The following is a 21,348-nucleotide window of genomic DNA, read 5'->3' as shown; positions in this document are numbered from 1 at the left end:
GCCAAGTATGCCACCTGAGTTTCTTGCTTGTAATTTTTAGAAGATGGTGGTGTCATCTGCTGAGATGGAGGACAAGAGTGGGAAAGAGATGATATGCAGAAGATTTAGAGTTCCTCTTTGGTTTGAGGTATCTATGCAAAATCTAATGGGCAGACCTCAAAAAGGCAACTAGATATGCAAGTATAGGGGACAAGAAACCTAGGTCAGAGAGAATTATATCGGAATCTGTCAGAATCACTGGCATATAGATGTTTTGTTTTTTTTGACAGGGTCTGGCTCTGTTGACCAGACTAGAGTGATCATAGTCTGCATGATCATAGCTCATTGCAGCCTCAAACTCCTGGACTCAAGTGACCCTCTTGCTGCAACCTCCCAAGTAGGTGGGACTACAGGCCCACAATACCATGCCTGACTCAGACTGCATTGAAAGCCCCAGAAAGACATTGTAAGATTATCTACTGAAAAAGAATACAGTCAGAGAGGAGAAGGATTAGAATCAAAACCTGAACAATTCTAATATTAAGAGAATGAGGAAGGCTTTGCAAAGGAGACTGAAGACAGATGTCCACAGGTAGGGAGACAACTAGCTCTGTCTAAAGAAAATTGTACTCAGTGACGTATCAAGTGCCAAGTGGCATACAGCAAAAGCAGTTTGCCCTCAGCACAGACAAGAGAGGGCTGCATGGTCTGTACATAATTTTAAAACCATAATAAAACTGGCTGAAAATAAGTGTACTCTTGATCATTACCACATTCCACACTTTATTTTTCCTGAGACGGAGTCTCACTCTGTCCCCCCCCAGGTTGGAGTGTAGTGGTGCAATGTTGACTCACTGCAACCTCTGCCTCCCGGGTTCAAGCGATTCTCCTGTCTCAGCCTCCCAAGTAGCTGGGATCACAGGGGCACACCACCACGCTCAGCTATTTTTTGTATTTTTAGCAGAGATGGGGTTTCACCATGTTGGCCAGGCTGGTCTCTAACTCCTGACCTCAGGTGATCCGCCCACCTCAGCCTCCCAAACTGCTGGGATTACAGGCATGAGCCACCGTGCCCGGCCTTCCCACACTTTTAAACAATATCAGTTTCTTGCCTTAAAATAAAAAATATTTTGTTGGTCTAAGTTTGAAATAATTTTTGTGGTTATTGTACATTCTCCCAAGATACAGATTTAAGACACACGTTATCACGTTTATGACTTATTCCTTAAAAAACAGTGTTTCCTACAAGGAAGATAACTAGAAGAACTCTCTGAAGACCACTGCACAGAAATTGTGAAGAGGGTCAACAAGAAAATATAAGAAAATAGGCTGGCTGGGCACAGTGGCTCACATCTGTAATCCTAGCACTTTGGGAGGCCAAGGTGGGTGGATCACGAGGTCAGTAGTTTGAGACCAGCCTGGCCAACATAGTGAAATCTCATCACGACTAAAAATACCAAAAAAAAAAAAAAAAAATTATCTGGGCATGGTGGTGGGCACCTGTAATCCCAGCTAACTTGGGAGGCTGAGGCAGGAGAATCACTTGAACCCAGGAGGCGGAGGTTGCAGTGAGCCGAGATCACACCACTGCACTCCAGCCAGGGCGACAGTGTGAGACTTTGACTCAAAAAAAAAAAAAAAAAAAAAAGAAAAAAAAAAAAAAAAAGAAAAAGAAAAAGAAAAAGAAAAGAAGAAAATAGGCTGGGCATGGTGGCTCGCACCTGTAACCTTAGCACTTTGGGAGGCCAAGGTGGGCTGATCACCTAAGGTCAGGAGTTTGAGACCAGCCCAGCCAACATGGCAAAAATCTATTTTCACTAAAAATACAAAATTTAGCAGGCATGGTGGTGTGTGCCTCTAATCCCAGCCACTCGGGAGACTGAGGCAAAAGAACCGCTTGAACCTGGGAGGTAGAGTTTGCAGTAAGCTGAAATCGCGCCACTGCACTACAGCCTGGGCGACAGAGTAAGACTCCATTGAAAAGAAAAGCAAAGAAAAGAGAAAAGAGAAAAGAAACATATAGGAAAAAACTGCAAAAAGACTTCTAAAGAAATGACAAAAGACACTGGCTTTTGTTGCCAGAAGAAATCAAAAGGACAATATTTGACCTGCCTCATTTTCACAAGCTGGACACACAGTAAAGCAATACATTAAATAATGTCAATATTTGCTATCATTTGGTCATTTTGCTAATTTTTGCAAAAAGAAAATCAGAAGTTTTTACCGCATAGAATAGAAATTTATGATGCTGTAAAAGAAGCTAGTAATTTTTATTTATTACATTACGGGCCATATGTACATGTTTCTTTCTTTGTTCAAAAAAATATCTTGGCCAGGTGCGGTGGCTCACACCTATAATCCCAGCACTTTGGGAGGCTGAGGCGGGCGGATCACCTGAGGTCAGGAGTTCGAGACCAGCCTGACCAACGTGGAGAAACCCCATCTCTACTAAAAATAAAAAAAAATTAGCCGGGCATGGTGGCACATGCCATGCCTGTAGTCCCAGCTACTCAGGAGGCTGAGGCAGGAGAATCGCTTGAACCCAGGTGGCGGAGGTTGCAGTGAGCCAAGATAGTGCCACTGTGCTCTAGCCTGGGCAACAAGAGTGAAACTCCATCTCAAATAAAGAAAATCGGAAGTTTTTACCAAATAGAATAGAAATTTATGATGCTGTAAAAGAAACTAGTAATTTCTATTTATTACATTATAGGCCATATGTACATATGAGTTTCTTTCTTTGTTCAAAAAAATATCTTGGCCTGATGCGGTGACCCACGCCTGTAATCCCAGCACTTTGAGAGGCCAAGGTGGGTGGATCGCCTGAGGTCAGGAGTTCGAGACCAGCCTGGCCAACATGGTAAAACCCCATCTCTAGCAAAAATATAAAAATTAGCCAGGCGTGGTAGCGGGCACCTGTAATCTCAGCTCCTGGGAAGGCGAGGCAGGAGAACTGCTAGAACCCAGGAGGCAGAGGTTGCAGTGAGCTGAGATCGTGCCATTGCACTCCAGCCTGAGCCGACAACAGTGAGACTCCATCTCAAAAAAAGAAAATTATAAAAAATAATAATAATAAAAATCTTTGTTAAAAAGTATTAATCCTGGCCCAGCGCAGTGGCTCATGCCTGAATCCCAGTACTTTGGGAGGCTGAGGTGGGCGGATCACCCGAGGCCAGGAGTTCAAGATTACCCTGGTCGGCTGGGTACACTGGCTCACGCCTATAATCCCAGCACTTTGGGAGGCTGAGGCAGGCTGGTCACCTGAGGTCAGGTGAAACCCCATCAATACCAAAAATACAAAAATTAGCTGGGCATGGTGGCGCATACCTGTAATCCCTGCTATTCGGGTGGCTGAGGTGGGAGAACAGCTTGAACCTGAGAGGCAGAGGTTGCAGTGAGCTGAGATCACGCCACCGCACTCCAGGCTGGGCAACAGAGCGAGACTCTGTCTCAAAAAATAAAAAAGACTAGCCTGGCTAACATGGCAAAACTCCATTGCTACTAAAAATACTATTCCCTTCATAATTACTACTGAAAAAGATTTGCTACATAGAGAGTGTTTACTGATCCACTCTGAATGTCAAATTATGCTATGAATGTTACTGATTTCTATTGACTAGCAATGGGGTAATATCAAATGTACATCTAGGTAAAACATGTTCAGGAAGCAAAGTATCTAAATCTGCTTTAAAAATTGTCTGGAGACACTATAGGTCATTAAAAAATTGTTGTTATGTCTATTCCTTGCTGGAGTTTCCCTTGAGGACAGGACCTTTTATTGTTTCACAGGACATAGTTAAAGCCATTATAAGTTTCTATGGGTTTCTTTCTTTCTTTTCCTTTGAGACAGGGTCTCACTCTGTTGTCCAGGCTGGAGTGCAGTGGCACTATCACTGCTCAATGCAGCCTTAACCTCCCTGGCTCAAGTGATCCTCCAGCAACCCCACTCCACCAGTAGTTGAGACCACAGGCGCACCACACCACCACACCCAGTTGATTTTTTTTTTCCTGGTAGAGATGGGGTCTCACTATGTTGCCCAGGCTAGTCTTGAACTCCTGGGCTCAAGTGATCCTCCTGCCTTGGTCTCCCAAATCCCTGGGGTTAGGGGTGTGAGCACTATGCCTGGCCTGCAACGGGTTTCTTTAACCAATATAACTTAAGTTTACAATTGTTAATTACCAGAACACAAGTGGGCAAGGCCAATTAAAGCCAAATCTCAGAATTCCTATTTGGAAAAAGCTGAGAATACAGTCATTGACTCAAAGGGGGTAAGGTGATGTGGGCAACCATCATGTTAGGAACTTCTACCCAAAACTGTCGATTAGGTGACTATAGTGCTCACTAACACTCTGGCTAAACGCAATGACCTAAAACAACTAGACCAAGACTAACTTGGCCTAAGATAGAACGTGTGGAAAAACAAAATCTCGCCAACACTAGTCATATATGTGGAAGGACAATTAACTCACATTTAAAAGTTTCTATTTCTGCATATGGTACTATTCAAAAGGTTAAAGGTATTGTATAAATAAGCCCCTGGCCCATCCCAATCTCCCAGCTGCTCAGTGTCCTTCTATGTTACCAAAGCAATAATCACTCCAAGTCTAGTTTGAGGAGCAAAGCAAAAGACTGAGTTTGTAGACTCCAATTTCCAGTCAAAAAGATATAATTAAGGAACTAAATAAATGGAAAGGCTAGAAGCACTCTACAAGTCCAGAGAAGTAAAAAGATGGAGTCTCACCTGCCCTCCCCGCTCCAAGCAAAGTGGTTTTCTCAGTGTCTAGTAAAAGGTACTCAATACAATTTACCCTCTTGCATTCCTCTCATGACCTATCTAAGCCCAGTCCACTCTCCAAAACCCAAATTAAGATCTCTTCCCTTCAAGAAGCCATTCATTCCTGTCACTCCAGCCTCTACTCTTAACCTTGCCTGGTTTCCTCATTTATTAAACAATGAGGCCAGGCACAGGAGCTCACACCTGTAATCCCAGCACTTTGGGAGGCCAAGGCAGGAGGATCTCGAGGCCAGGAATTAGAGACCAGCCTGAGCAACAAAGAGAAACCCTGCCTCTACAAAGAAATAAAGAAGAAAGAGAAGCAAAGGGAGGCGAGGCAAGGAAGGGACAAAGGGAGGGAGGGAGGGAGGGAGGGAGGGAGGGAGGAAGGATACCACTGATTTTATAAGGTTAAAACAAGGTAACATGTTAAATGCCAACCATCATGTCTGGGAAATTGAGTAGTGAGCAAAAAAGCCCCTTTATTTCACTTCCCCTCTCTCCTAGGTTTAAGGGGGAACAGTAGGTCTTGTGCCTTGCACGTAACAGAGACTTGCCAAGTTCCTGCAGAATGACGTATACAGGGGATGCTAGCACATGTATACGTTTCCTATTACCACTGTAACAAACTACCACCAATTTGGTGGTTTGAAACAACAGGAATTTATTCTCTTATAGTTCTAGAGGCCAGCAGTGAGAATCAGTTTCAGAGCTATAAAGTCGTTGTGTGGGTTCCTTCTGGCGGCTTTAGTGGAGAATCTGGTCCCTCACATATTCTAGCTTCTGAATCCTGCCTACGTTCCTTGACCTCTTGTCTTCACTGGACTCCAACCTCTTACACCTCTCCTACTTCCTCTTTGGCAGTCAATCTCCCACTGCCTTCCTGTGAATACAAGGACACTTGTGTGATTACATTTGGTACCCACCTGGATAATCCGGGATACTCTCCCTATTCCAAGAGCCTTGGTTTAATCACACTTGCAAATAAGGTTAACACCCACAGGTTCCAAGAATTAGGATCTGGCTATATTGGGAGTCATTATTCAGTCAACCAGTTAATCAGTTAGTCAATATTTTAATCGGAAAAATCAAAGGCCTTATATATTATTTCTCTCTCTCTCTCTCTTCTTTTTGAGACAGAACCTCATTATGTCATCCAGGCTGGAGTGGAGCTCACTGCAGCCTTGACCTCCTGGGCTCGGGTGATTCTCCCACTTCAGCCTCCTGGGTAGCTGGGGCTACAAAAGCACATGCCACCATGCCTGGTTTGTTTGTTTTTTTTTAAAATTTTCTGTGGAGACAAGGTCTCACTATGTGGCCCAGGTTGGTCTCAAACTCCCGGCCTCAGATCCTCCCACCTCAGTCTCCAAAAGTGCACCATGCCCAGCCACGTTCCTTAATACATTTTTTAGGCATCTCTAAGACAGCACTGTGAAATTTGTCACATTGGCTGAAAAATGCCAGTACTACCACTCAGTGGTCCCCTTCATACACAAAGGAATTCATTCCTAAGAAACGCTTTATTTCCTCAGAATTAATATCAGATAAAGGTAGTATAAGTGCCTTTTTTTTTTTATTTTGACTGCCAGTAACCTCATTAGGATTGACGGTAATTTTTCCTGTGATCCCGATTTTCTATATTCACCTTCACCAACAGAGATATTTACCTATGTATGTATGCATGTACATGTTTGGCTAGATTTTGTTTCTCTACACCTTCTATCTTACGCCACTCTAGGTTACTTCCGGCAAAAAAAGAGTCACCGCTACCATCACTCAACCTTTCACTGAAACAGGGGAGAGCTAAACATTTGCAATTCACTGCTAAGCAACAGGCAAAAATCAGACATAGGTTGTTTCCCAGTTTTTCCCACTAATAAAGACCTTAAGAAAGGATACTATCCTTTTTAAGTACCTGTTTCATTCTGGCAACTGTCACATTTCTCAATCCAAACAATATCTTTAAGGTATTAAAACCTATGTTTTTGGCTGAAGAAACTGACCTCAGAAATGACAAACAATGTATCTAAAGAGCAGTAAGGAGGCTGGGTGCAGTGGCTCACGCCTGTAATCCCAGCATTTTGGAAGGCCGAGGCAGGCAGATCACCTGAGGTCGGGAGTTTGAGACCAGCCTGACCAACATGCAGAAACCCCATCTCTATTAAAAATACAAAATTAGCCAGGCGTGGTGGCAGGCGCCTGCAGTCCCAGCTACTCAGGAAGCTGAAGGAGAACTGCTTGAACCTGGGAGGCGGAGGAGATCATGCCACTGCACTCCAGTCTGGGCGACAGAGCAAGACTCCGTCTCAAAAAAAAAAAAAAAAAAAAAAAAAAGCGGTAAGTAGCAAATCTGAGATTTGAATTGAGAATTGACTCTAAAAGCCCATGCTGCTTCTAAAACAGAACGTTCTGCACCTTCTCTCTATCCCTGATACTTCTTTTCCACCTATACAGGAATAGACCAAAACAGTATTCTGGTATAAGCCCTGATTCTGCCTTACAGCACAAATTCCAGCCATTCATTCACTCAATATTCAAAGTTCAATACTCTCCTGAAAAGACAGGTCCTGACACCAAGAGAACAGCTTCTTGCACAGCAATGGCAGCCCCTTTCCCTGACTCGCAGATCTTCTATTTGACAAGGGGAATTAATTTACGCAAGAAAGCCGGGCATGGTGTCTCACGCCTGTAATCCCAGAACTTTGGAGGCTGAGGCAGGCAGATCACTTGAGGTCAGGAGTTTGAGACCAGCCTGGCCAACATGGTGAAACCCCATCTCTACTAAAAGTACAAAAATTAGCCGGGTGTAGTGGTGCAAGCCTGTAATCCCAGCTACTCAGGAGGCTGAGGCAGGAGAATCGCTTGAACCCAGGAGGTGAAGGTTGCAGGTGAGCCGAGATCGTGCCACTGCACTCCAGCCTGGGCAACAGAGCAAAACTGTCTCCAAAAAAAAAAATTACACGAGAAAGAGTCCATCACAAATAACCACTTATATTGTTTTAATGCTTAACCACATCTGAAACCACTGTGTAAAACTAAAGTAACTGAATGGCTATTAAGAATTTTACTTGGCTGGGCGTGGTGGCTAACGCCTATAATCCTAGCACTTTGGGAGACCGAGGTGGGCGGATCATGAGGTCAGGAGATCAAGCCCGTCCTGGCTAACACGGTGAAACCCCGTCTCTATTAAAAATACAAAAAAATTAGCCAGGTATGGTGGCGGGCGCCTGTAGTCCCAGCTACTCGGGAGGCTGAGGAAGGAGAATGGTGTGAACCCGGGAGGCAGAGCTTGCAGTGAGCCGAGATAATGCCACTGCACTCCAGCCTGGGTGACAGAGCGAGACTCCGTTTCAAAAAAAAAAAAAAAAAAAGAATTTTACTCAAGCTGGGTGGAGTGGCATGTACCTCTAGTCCCAGCTACTAGGGAGGCTAAGGCCAGACAACCACTTGAGCCCAGGAGTTCAAGGCTGTAGTGCATAATGATCACACCTGTGAATAGCCAGTGCACTCCAGTCTCAGCAACATAGCAAGAACCTGTCTCAAAATAATTTTTTTTTTTGCTCAAGAGTTCCTAATATCTCATTTGCCAGGTCATGTTAAAATGGAAGACTCTTGCTTTAAGAAATTGAGTAGGCTGGGTACAGTAGCTCATGCCTGTAATCCCAGCACTTTGGGAGGCCAAGGCGGGCGGATCACGAGGTCAGGAGATCGAGACCATCCTGGCTAACATGGTGAAACCCCATCTCTACTAAAAAATACAAAGAAAAAAAATTAGCCAGGCGTCGTGGTGGGCGCCTGTAGTCCCAGCTACCCGGGAGGCTGAGGCAGGAGAATGGTATGAACCTGGGAAGCGGAGCTTGCAGTGAGCCAAGATCGCGCCACTGCACTCCAGCCTGGGCGACAGAGCGAGACTGTCTCAAAAAAAAAAAAAAAGCCGGGCGTGGTGGCGCACACCTGTAATCCCAGCTACTCAGGAGGCTGAGGCAGGAATATTGTTTGAACTTGGGAGGCAGAGGTTGCAGTGAGCCAAATCAAACCACTGCACTCCAACCTGGGCGACAGAGTAAGACTCTGTAAAAAAGAAAGAAAGAAAGAAATTGAGTATATTGTTCTGTTTGTAAAGGAATAGAATTTCCTGCTATAAAGATTGAAATGGACTTTAAGGATACCGCTACCCCAATTCATTTTACAAAGATCCCAAGGTCAGTCCCCTCTAGAGAGGAAATATGATGCTGTTGGCTTTCTGTTCTTGATAATTATTCATGAAGTTAAACAGAATGGAACCTACTGAGAAGATACTTAGAACTAGGAAATGGCTTGGCTCCCCTTACGTGCTGTTATGAAAGTCCATCACACATGAAAAGGTGCAAGCCCCCCCAACAGTCAGCTAACTTCGAACATCTCCTTTGGCTCTTCCTAATACTCTGCAGTAATTACATGAATGTTATTTTCTGCATCCAAGTCATGATTCTGATAACCCTGTCTCTACAAAAAATTAGCCGTGCCTGGTGGTGTGTGCCTGTAGTCCCAGCTCTTGGGGCACTGAGGCAGGAGGACTGCTTGAGCCCAGGAGGTCGAGGCTGCAATGAGCTGAGATTGTGCCACTGTACTCCAGACTGGGTAACAAAGTGAGACCCTGTCTCAAAAAAAAAAAAAAAAAGAAAAGAAAAGAAAAAAAGAAAAATCATTTTTGCTTACTCTTCCTATTGGAAGTAGTAAGAGCACAGAGAGAATAAAAATGGTCACCTGAGCAGATCAAGAGTTAAATAAAAGAATGCAAATATTAAGTAACATTCATTGCAATAACTGTTTTGCTAATATAACCTAAGTTTCCCAGCCTTAAAACAGACTGACCTTGTTAAGCAGGTTTCAAAAACAAAATGCCTTTTGTAAATATCCACCTAGGAGTCCGACATGGATGTTTTAAAAAATTTACCCTCTTCCAAAAGCCTATAAAATACTAACTGTACATAGGACAGGAACCCTGACCTTTTCCTGATATGGATTTTTCTTTTCCCACTAGGGGGAGTCAGTTGTTGATAGCGGGAGGGAAAAGGCAAGGTTAATAACCTGGAGTGGAGAGTCTGACAGCACAAGAGGCTTTATTAGGAAGCTAAACCTTTCAGAGCTACCAGATCAGGATTCGAGATCTATGACTTAGGCTACCCTATGTACGTCATGAGGGTGAAGTGATTACTTTGGAGGGCTTTTTGAGCTTGGATCCATGGAAATTCATGTTTATAGCATCTCTAGTTAGTGATAAACAGCGCAGTTTTCACTGGGGAGGGAGGGTGTGAAAAACCCACAGAGGAATGGCAAACGGTCATGACTAGTGATTTTTGGCAAACCTGCATCTTCTGAACTTATAAAATTGAGAAAAATTCAATGCATTTCAACTTCCTTGCATTTACTGATTTTCTATCAATGCTTTTCTGGTCTTACAGGTTTTGGTTAATCCAGCACAAGCCGCTTCTCTATTCAGTGTAACAGAATAATAATTATTATTTTTGCCTCTCCTTCAGCAGTTTAATTTGTCTCCTCTCAGAAGGTCACAGCTCAGGTGGGGTCTCACCACCCCACATCCCAACAACGTCCAAACAAGAGTTCTCTACCCAGAGCATGAGGCCAACCTGGGCACACCAGGGGAGGGACCATGGACTCCTAGGCGTGAAGGAGGTGCCACTCAGCTGCCAGCACTTTGAGAAGGCACAGGCCCCCCGCAACCCAAGCTGTACTGACTGGCATGGGACAGAATTGGGGGGACACTGTCCCCGCCCCTGTGCTATCCTCATTAGCCATGGGCAGGCAGTATGCACATGATGGCCTCACCTCACAAAATCCATGTATGGAAATGGAAACGGGGTGGGGGTGACTATGGACATGCTGGCTTGTTCCCAGGGTTCCAGGCATCTATGTAGCAGTTTATGCACATGGCAATGCAACTTCTGCTCCGAATTAAAATATCAACAGCCTTAGAGAGGGTCACAGTTTCTCACCACCTGAAATCTCAAGATTTTAAAATCACCTAAATTTCTCTCTGAACTAAATGTTTTAAATTCTCAGTTTTTATCATTATCTTCCCTATTAAATGCAATGGTTAAGTGGCTTAGTTTATAATTAACTAAGTTATAAAACAGTTACTCCTGGCTGGGCGTGGTGGCTCACGTCTGTAATCCCAGCACTTTGGGAGGCTGGGGTGGGTGGATCACCTGAAGTCAGGAGTTCGAGACCAGCCTGGCCAACATGGAGAAACCCAGACTCTACTGAAAATACAAAAATTAGCCGGGCGTGGTGGCACACGTCTGTAATCCCAGTTACTCGGAAGGCTGAGGCAGGAGAATGCCGTGAACCCGGGAGGCGGAGCTTGCCGTGAGCCGAGATTGTGCCACTGCACTCCAGCCTGGGCAACAAAGCGAGACTCCGTTTCAAAAAAAACCCAAAAAACCCCACAACAACTGTTACTCCTATGTAATCGCATTAATATCTAGGGAAAAAATATACAGTACTGTGCCCAAATCTGTCAACACTGAAATGTTTATTAATCATATATAGTAAAAAAAGGCCAAAGTAAACACTGGCATTAAAGCAATTGATTAAGATTATTCAAAACACAGTTGAAGCTGGGTGTCTGTAGTCCCAGCTACTCAGGAATTTGAGGCAGGAAGATACTCTGAGCCCAGGAATTCAAGGCCAGCCTAGGCAACAAGGCAAGACCCCATCTCTAATTTAAAAAGCAACAACTAAAAAAACTCCAGATGCACAAAGTTCTCTGACACACTAAACAGCTAAGCATATTCAGGTTAAATATAGAAGAAACTGGCCGGGCGTGGTGGCTTGCGCCTGTAGTCCCAGCTACTCTGGAGGCTGAGGCAGGAGAATGGCGTGAACCCGGGAGCTGGAGCTTGCAGTGAGCCGAGATCGTGCCACCGCACTCTAGCCTGGGTGACAGAGCGAGATTCTGTCTCAAAAAAAAAAAAAAAAAAGAAAGAAAAATAAATAAACAAAAATAAATACAGAAAAAACTAAACGTGTATGACAATTAAAAATTTAGGAAAAAATAAAGTGGTCAGGCACAGTGGCTCACACCCATAATCCCATCACTCTGGAAGGCTGAGGCAGGAAGACTGCTGGAGCCCAGGAGTTTGACACCAGCCTGGGCAACATAAGGAGACCCCATACCTAAAAAATTAAAACATTAGCCTGTGGTCCCAGCTGCTTGGAAGGCGGAGGTGGGAGGATCGCTTCAGCCCGGGAGGTTGAGGCTGCCGTGAGCTGTGACTGTCCCACTGCACTCTAGCCTGGGTGACAGAATGAGACCCTGTCTCAAAAAAAAAAGTAAGGGGTTGGGGGGGGCGGGCAGGTTGGTAATCCCAACACTTTGGGAGGCCGAGGTGGGTGAATCACCTGAGATCAGGAATCAGGAGTTCAAGACCAGCCTGGGCAATGTGGCGAAACTTTGTCTCTACCAAAAATACAACAAAATTAGCCGGGCATGGTGGCACGTGCTACTCGGGAAGGTGGAGGTTGCAGTGAGCCAAGATCTCACCACTGCACTCAAACCTGGGTGCCAGAGTGAGACCCTCGTCTCAAAAAAAAAAAATAGTAAAAAAGGAAAAAAAAAAAAAAAAAAGCCGATCTCTAAGGATCCTTTAAGGCCTAAAACTACTAAAAAACTATTAGATTCCTATACTGATATTACATGCAAAAGATGCCCACCAGAGTGCTCTTACTGTGGGAAATTAAAGGAACATGGCATGTGCGCAAAAGAAACCCATTTGGTTTCCAGAAATATGATGACTCCCACTAATACATTATTTTTTTTTTGGAGACGGAGTCTTGCTCTTTCGCCCAGGCTGGAGGGCAGTGGCGCCATCTCGGCTCACTGCAAGCTCTGCCTCCTGTGTTCACGCCATTCTCCTGCCTCAGCCTCCTGAGTAGCTGGGACTACAGGCACCCGCCACCGCGCCCAGCTAATATTTTTTGTATTTTCAGTAGAGACAGGGTTTTACCGTGTTAGCCAGGATGGTCTCAATCTCCTGACCTCCTGACCCACCCACCTCGGCCTCCCAAAGGGGGATTACAGGCGTGAGCCACTGCACCCGGCCAATTTTTTTTTTTTTTTGACACATTGTCTCACTCTGTCACCTAGGCTGGAGTACAGTGGTCAAATCACCGCTGACTTGCAGCCTCGATTTCCCAGGCTCAGGCGATCCTCCCACCTCAACCTACCAAGTAGCTGGGACTGACTACAGGCATGTGCTACCATGACTGGCTAATTTTTGTTTTTTTTGTTTGTTTGTTTTTTTGCAGAGTCGGGGGTCTCACTATATTGCCAAGGTTCATCTCGAACTCCTGGGCTCAAGCGATCCTCCTGCCTTGGCCTCCCCCAAAGTTCTGGGACTACAGGTGTGAGCCACTGCACCCAGCCTGATCTTTTTGCTTTTTAAACCAAGAGGGTCTAAGAAGTGACTAGACCCTTGGGGAATACCCTGTATGTACAACTATTTTTATAAGGACTTCAAGTAACTCAGCTTGGGGCTTATGCAAAACTGTTACTTCACAGTTCATTCCAAACTAAGGGGCTATTTTAGTGAACCTATAGTGTAGTTAAAACCTTCATGCCTAGGATCAAATGAGATCAAGTACACGAAAGCAGTAATGCTGCCCACCATGCTCAACCCATATGTACACATACATATAGATTTACCCAACAATTAACCCACTTTCATTTCTCCACTTGTTATGGAATTATACTGACTATATTACATCATTTCAGTTCTGAAGATGAAATCACTTTCAGAATTTGAAATTGGGAAATGCAGAGTTATCCATAAGCTCTTTAGCTTCTCTTTACTAATAATTCCAAATCACAAGGAAAAGTAAGGGGGATAGTTTACCACAAAACACATGTCCGAGAAACAGGCCATCCTATGTTACCGCCATCAAATATTTCTAACTACCTTTATGCACAGCGTTCTCTACCACACTAGCTAGACAACCAACGCTTTAAAGAAATGGACACTATAGGCAGGGGTGGTGGTGGATGCCTGTAATCCCAGCTACTTGGGAGGCTGAGACATGAGAATCCCTTGAATCCGGGAGGTGAAGGTTGCAGTGAGCCAAGATCGTGACACTGCACTCCAGCCTGGGCAACAGAGCAAGACTCTGTCTCAAATTAAAAAAGAAAAGAAAAGAAAAGAAACGGACATGAAAACAACCCCAAACTGTGCCACCTTAAAAGCAGCCACTTGGCTGGGTGCAGTGGCTCACACCTGTAATCCCAGCACTTTGGGAGGCTTAGGCAGGCGGATCACGAGGTCAGGAGATCAAGACCATCCTGGCTAACATGGTGAAACCCTGTCTCTACTAAAAACACAAAAAATTAGCCGGGCGTGGTGGTGGGCGCCTATAGTCCCAGCTACTCGGGAGGCTGAGGCAGGAGAATGGCACTAACCCGGGAGGTGGAGCTTGCTCTGAGCAGAGATCACGCCACTGCACACCAGCCTGGGCGACAGAGCGAGACTCCGTCTCAAAACAAAAACAAAAACAAAACAAAACAAAACAAAACAGCCACTTGCACAGGGGAAGTAATGACTTGTAAATGCTCACTTAATTGTGTCAATCTTCCATCAGTCAAGCCCCTCAGACTTTCTCCCCTAACTGGCTGACTCCATACATACCACTTCAGCAGGCAAAGCCATATACTACCAAGTTCTCTGGATGTGAAAAAGTGGACCAGCAATTTGTTAAGATAAAATGCAGAACATGTAAAAATATGTCGGTTTTCTAAATTACTCTAATTCCACACACTATGAGAAAAAGTAAATTTACTTTTAAGTGGTTAATGTATCTTTACCTAAATATATAATTTCAAATCGTATTCTGAATTCTGCAAATTCATCAATAACTAAAACCCCCATCCCTTACTCATTGCTATTAACAAAAAAAATGCCCCCACCCCCTCCCTTTTTTGAGACAGAGTCTCGCTCTGTCACCCAGGCTGGAGTGTAGTGGTGCAATCTCGGTTCACTGTTAACCTCTGCCTCCTGGGTTCAAGCGATTCTCTTGCCTCAGCCTCCCGAGTAGCTGGGATTACGGGCTCCCGCCACCACGCGTGGCTAATTTTTATATTTTTAGTAGCGACGGGGTTTCACTATGATGGCCAGCTGGTCTCAAACTCCAGACCTCAAGCGATCCGCCGGCCTCAGCCTCCCAAAGTGCTGGGATTACAGGCGTGAGCCACCACGCCCGGCCAAAACCATGAATTTTAGTTCCAACATGATCAGTGTGTAATCTCTTGAGCTACCAAAATACGTGGAAATTATCTTTTGATAACCATTAAGTACTAAAGTATTCATGTTTCATTTAAAGATAGTTTCTGCTAAACTCAAACTACTATGAGTTCTACAAGGCACCCTGGATGCAGGACAGCGCCTGTTAGCACTTCGTATTAGATTTTGACAGCTCCTAGATCCCTTTGCTCAGGCCTCTTTCAATCACAGATCCACCCAGCTGTAGTTGTCTCATCTTGAGGCTTTCACCAGATACAAACTAGCTTTTTCAGTCCAGCCTTTTCATTTCTGTTTCATTCATTCCTCCGAATTTTAACGATCTTTTAATACTCAAAGGTCACCATATTTTGAGTCTCCATTCAGTTCTGAGAATTTATGAAGCTTTAAACTACTTATAGGGAAAGAGGCTCCACCGCTTATATGGAGTACTAAACGTAATCACCACAAGCATTAGATTAACTACGATGGCAGGATTATTCTTAGTCTATTTAGTATCTCAGCAATTTAGCTAGGTAGCATATGAATATACTAATAGGATACTGACCTAAAAAGCCAGCATTGAATTAATAATTGCTTTTGAAGTAAAAACAGATTTTACACATGCAGATAAGATCCTTTTGCTCTAGATGGGTTTTCAGGCCTTCGTTAAAAGTAGTATTAAAACAATAAAAACTAAAAAAAAAACCCGCTTTCTATTATCTTTCTTTTCATGGGGAAAATAGATACCTTTCTACAAAGTAAAAAGCATAAAACTTAAAATTTAATTAAACTACCCGATTTTATTTACTGGCAAATGTCCACAGTTGAGTAAACTAACCCAACCTATTCACAAGAGCTAAATACTTGAGGGGAGAAAAAAAAAAAAAAAGCTTTCCCAAAACGTAAGTGACTAAGAATTATCCGCAAAGATTCATCACAGGCCCTTTCCACTAGGTACCGCAGGAAGGCGAAAGGGCCAGGAATTCGCTGGCAACGGCGGTGACAGGCTCCGACTGACGCTCGGAGCCCGCACACGCGAGCCCTACGTGCAGCCCCAAGTCCCGCCCCGCAGCAAACGACGCCTTGGGCAAGCGTGCGCCGGGGCAGGGTCCAGCTAGGCGCTGGGTGGGCGGGGAGCAAGGAGGCCGGAGGCGCCCACGCGTGCCAAGGCCCCCTCCTTCTGGAAGGTGCCACCGGGGAGCAGTTGGGAGTCCGGGGAAGTTGGGGGCGGGCGGGGCAAGCGCCCGCGGCGCCCTCCAGCGGCCGACGGGGTAACGGCAGCGCCGGGCGGGTGCGCGCGTCCCGGAGGCAGCAATCCCTGGCCCGCGAGGCCGCGGCGCAGCCCCGCCAACGCCCGCCCGCGTCCCGCCCGGGCCGGGGGCGCGCGGCTGCCGCCACAACGGGCCGGCGGGCGCGCCCGTTGATGCGGGCGTCAGGGAGCGAGCGCGCCGGCCCCTCCCCCGGCCGTCTCCGCCCCGCGCGGCGCTTCCCCCTCTCGGAGAAACTACGCCATTGCGGCCTAGCCGGGCGGCGCCGGCCCCTCCCCCTCGCGGCCCGCCGCCATCTTCGCGGCCCGCCGCCCGCCGCCGCCGCCGCCGCGCCCCCGCCGCCGCACGGCCCGCCATCTTTTGGGGCCGCCATACTTGCCCTGGCGAAGAAGATGGCGGCGCCCATCACACACATAAAACATGGCTTCCCTTCAAAACAAAAACATCCCGGGGCCGGGGCGCGCGGCCGGCGCTCACCTGAGGACCACATGGTGACCGAGAACTCGCCCTCCAGGGTCTTGATCTGCACCTGCTTCTGCTCCCACTTCTTGTTGCCCGGGTCGGCGCCGCCGCCGCCCGCCGCGCCGGCCCCGCCGCTGAGGTAACTCTTCTTGCCGCTCTTCTTGCCGCCGCCCTTCTTGACGCGGCCGCCTCCCGACGACGACGAGCCGCCGCCGCCGCTCTTGCCGGCCGCCGCCACGGTGACCAGCGTTTGTTCAATGTAGTCGTCGTCGCCGCCGGCCGGCGCGGGCACCGGGATGAGGATCTGATCCTCGAAGCCGTCCTCGGCGCGCAGCCCGTCCGAGTCGTCGCCGCCCACCACCTCCTCGCGCGTCTGCACCAGGATCACCTCCTGGTGGTGGTGCACCTGGGTCGGGTCGTCGGTGACCAGCGGCTGCAGAGCGATCATGGGCGGGTGGTGGTGGTGGTGATGGTGGTGGTGGTGGTGGCCGGCGTGCCCGTGGCCGCCCCCGCCACCGTGGTCGCCACCGCCGCCGTCCTCGTCGTCGTCGTCCTCCTCCTCCTCCTCGCCCACCACTGTGGTCTCGATGGTCTCCACCGGGATGGTCTCCACCTCGATCTCGTGCAGCTCCACGATCTCGGCCGGCATCTCCGAGCCGTCCGTGGCGATGTAGAGGGTGTCGCCCGAGGCCATGGCTGAGGGCTCCGCCGCCACGGCCGCGGCGGCCTCGGCTCCTCGGCTGCGGGCGGGCGGGCGAGGAGGCGGCCGGCCGTGGGGAAGGAAGGCAGAGGGAGGAAGGCGGCGAGCGGGCGGGGGGAGAGGGGGCGGGCGGCGGGGGAAGGGGCGGGCGCGGCGGCCGCGGCGGCGGCGGGGCTTCCCCGCCTCCCTCGCCTCGGTGCGCCCCGCGCTCGCTCGGCCGCTGCTCGTCCCGGCTCCCCGCCTCGCCGCAACCGCCCGCCCTGGCCGCGCCTCCTCCCGCCCTCCGGGCCGGCGCTCCGCTTCCCCCTTCTTCCTGCGCCTCCGCCTCCTTCCACACAAATACCAACTCCTCAACCCGAGCCCAGATCTCGCCGCCGCCGCCGCCGCCACACTCTGCTCGGGCCCGACCTCGCGAGACTTCCGCGCTGGCCTCAGCCCGCCCCGCCTCGCTGCCACTCGCCCGTTCGCCCTCTCGATTCTCCTCTCGGCCAATCGATCTGTCCGCTGGCCTCCGCGGCCCCGCCCACTCGCCGGGCTCCTCCCGGATTGGGGCCGATGGGACCGGGGGCGGGGCGGCTCGCACGCGCGCTGGCTGGCCCGCGGCGCGTGACGTCAGCGAGCCGCCGCCGCCGCCGCCACTGCCTCCCGCTGCCCGGTGTCGCGCGGCTCCCGCCCTTCGCGGTGCAACAGCCACAAAACCCGCCGCCTCGGGTCTGGGCCGTACTCGGGAACGGGGCGTCGCCGCTGCAGCCGCTGCCTTGGGAGCCGGTGAGCGGTCCGCGCGGCCCCGGGCACCACGGGGGCGGGAGCCTGAGGAGAAGGGAAGGAGAGGCTGGCCGGGCGCGGGGTTGAGGTGGGTGGGCGGCTCGGGGGCCGCGCGGGGAGCGGCTGGCGCGTGCGGGGCGGCCCCGTCGCCCCAATAAAGTCTGCTTTGACGAGAAACGCCTGTGCTTCCTTTTTCGCGTCGGGCGGCGTTTGCTCTTGTCGCCTGACTTCGGGCGAGCGATGGCCGCGGGGTGAGTGTGGAGGACCGAACGGACAAAATCGGGCGACGCGGGCAGCGTCCGGCATCTCGCCGCGAGCGCCTGGCTGGGTGCGGGGCCGAGCGCGGGGTCGGCGCGAGCTCGGCGGAAGCGCCCGCGGAGCCCCAGGGCCACCGTTGGGAGGATGTCCGTTATTCTTTTGTGACCCGCGGAAACCTGAGACGCAGCCGTTGGGTGCCTGTTTCCCCGTAGATCTTAGAACTACAGGGTCCTGGCGGCTTTCTAAAATTTTCTCCTAAGCTTCCCCTTCTTTGCTCCTCCAGCCAGCCATGGTTTCCCTTGCCCACCATTTCCCATTTGTCACTTTCATAGGTGCTCCTTCTTACGCCCACCAGGTTTTGCATTTGTCTCATTGAAAATTCCACATTTTTTCAGTCGTGTCCTCCATTGTACCTGCAACAGAGCCTAGATTTTTTTTTGTGGCACGGATTAGCGGCAAGTTAAACCTTCCTGAATGAGTTATATTGCAGCGAAGTGTTTCTGCTCTTATCTTTCCTTTCGGTCGACATGGCAGTTTGCCTTAAAGCAAAACAAAGATTTCCTGATTTTTAAGGAAACTATGACAAACTGAAGAGTTGGAAAGGTGTGTCTTTGTTGTACTCGTTTGGCCGATTTAACGCCTCTGTGAATTTGTTCAACTTGAATATTCTCAACATTTACTGTTTTGTAGTAGTGTTCATGCAGTTGAGGCCCATGATTTTCTGAACTGTACGCAATACATTAATCTTAGGCTCAACTTGTTAAAACAAGTAGACTCTACATTCTCATTAAAAGACGACTTTATAAATTCTAGTCCCTTCTTATTGCTAAATCGCATTGGACTTGATTTTTGAGAATATTAGTGTAAGGAGTGATAAATTAGATCGTTTTCTCTTTGAATCTGAGCTTTGAAACCTGAATAATTCCCCTTGGAGTACTGCACCCACACAGTTTGGAAAAGTCAAATCTGTTGAATTAAGTCATCTCTGGCTTTATAGCTTATAAACTCTGCATAAATATTTCATGAATGAAAACCAGTTGTGGGAGAACTTTTACATGTCTTAATGCTTTTTAAATTTCACTTTCCCCACTGTCTAGTAATTGATGGGGAAATGACACTGCAAGTAGTTGATACTTCCCCATAAACACCAATTGTGAGAGCAAGAGAAATGAGGGAATTACCCATTAAGCATCCCGGTTTCTGAGCTGTAGATCGTAGGTGTTCACATTCAAGTGGAGAAAGCCCAAAAGGATTGAAAGCTTTGAGGAACGGTAGTAGGTCAGAAAGCACTAAGATGCTCCTGAAGGCCATCCTAGTACTTGCTCCAGAAAATAGCTTTTTAAACTTGCCCCATAGGAGGTGACCTGTTAGGCCTTAAGTTTTCTTTAGTGGGAGATATACTTGTTTTCTACTGTTTAACTGTGGAGTATCTTACGACTAGACATGCAAAGATAATGTGTCGTGTGGCTCTCGCCTGCTTGCACTTGATAAAGGTAAAAATTATTTTAAAAGGACAGGTCAAATTGCAGTTTCAGAATCATGGGATTCTAAAAGTGAGGATAGGCTGGGCGTGGTGGCTCACGCCCGTAATCCCAGCACTTTGGGAGGCTGAGGTAGGTGGATCACCTGAGGTCAGGAGTCCAGACTAGCCTGGCCAACATGGTGAAACCCCATCTCTACTGAAAATACAAAAATAAGCTGGGCGTGGTGGTACACGCCTGTAGACCCAGCTACTTAGGAGACTGAGGCAGGAGAGTTGCTGGAAACCAGGAGGCGGAGGTTGCAATGAGCCGAGATCGCGCCACTGCACTCCAGCCTGGGTGACAGAGTGAGACTCTGTCTCTAAAAAATAGTAATAAAAGTGAGGATAAGTTAACTGCTGTGTTTTTTGTTTTTGTTTTTGTTTTGCTGAGGCAGGGTCTAGCTTTGTCTCCCAGGCTAGAGTGCAGTGGCACAATCATAGCTTACTGCAGCCTTGAACTTGTAGATTCAAGCAGTCCTCCCACCTCAGCCTCCCAAAGAGCTAAGGACTACAGGTGCCCCACCACATGCCCAGCTAATTTAAAAATTTTTTTTGAAAATTTTTTTTTTGGGGTATGAGGTCTTAAGGGCTCTGTTGCCCAGGCTGGTCTCCTGCCTTGGCCTCCCAAAGTGCTGGAGTGCACCTAGCCTCCCTACTTTTATTCTGTTCTGTTTGTACAAAATGCATTGGGATTCCCTCTGAACTCCGGAGAGTCCTTTTATTTTGGCAATAATTGATTATTGTCTCTCAACCCTATCTGAGCAAAGGCCATGGCTTTGTCTGTCAGCTCAATGCGTTGTACATGAAGTGATGCCTTGTACATGTGTACATGAATCTTGCTTTGTTTTTTTTTGTTTTTTTTGTTTTTTTGTTTTTTGAGATGGAGCCTCGCTCTGTCACCCAGACTGGAGTGCAGTGGTGCAATCTTGGCTTATTGCAACCTCCGCCTCCCCAGTTCAAGCGATTCTCCTGCCTCAGTCTCCCGAGTAGCTGGGACCATAGGCCCGCACCACCACACCTGGCTAATTTTTGTATTTTTATTAGAGATGGGGTCTTGCCATGGGTGGCCAGGCTGATCTTGAACTCCTGACCTCAAATGATATCCACCCACCTCAGCCTCCCAAAATGCTGGGATTACAGGAGTGAGCCACCGTGCTTGGCGATTGCTTGCTTTTTGATTCATGCAAGAACATGAAGTTTAAATCACCATGACAGAGCGGAATTCTGTGTGATATTGCTTGACCATTTCTTAGTCACTACAACCTCCGTCTTCTGGGCTCAAGCGATTCTCACTGTGGTGAGCCGAGATCATGCCATTGCACTCCAGCCTGGGCAACAAGAGCAAAACTCC

At 48.0% G+C, this 21,348-nt stretch overlaps 1 protein-coding gene across 1 annotated transcript in view; it reads right to left on the bottom strand.

Moving 5' to 3' along the window:
- The window catches only part of YY1 (YY1 transcription factor), a 39,941-nt gene extending 22,101 nt beyond the window's left edge, over positions 1-17,840 (bottom strand). The window contains exon 1 of the mRNA XM_024232086.3: positions 16,768-17,840. Within this exon, the coding sequence (XP_024087854.1) occupies positions 16,768-17,446 (679 nt within the window). The 5' untranslated portion in view covers positions 17,447-17,840. The remainder of the gene's footprint in view (positions 1-16,767) is intronic.
- Positions 17,841-21,348: the final 3,508 nt, after the last annotated feature.

Source organism: Pongo abelii, chromosome 15, assembly GCF_028885655.2.
Source record: "Pongo abelii isolate AG06213 chromosome 15, NHGRI_mPonAbe1-v2.0_pri, whole genome shotgun sequence".
NCBI lineage: Eukaryota > Metazoa > Chordata > Mammalia > Primates > Hominidae > Pongo > Pongo abelii.
Note: the sequence above shows the minus strand (reverse complement) of the source record. Positions and strands in the feature narration are given on the sequence as shown.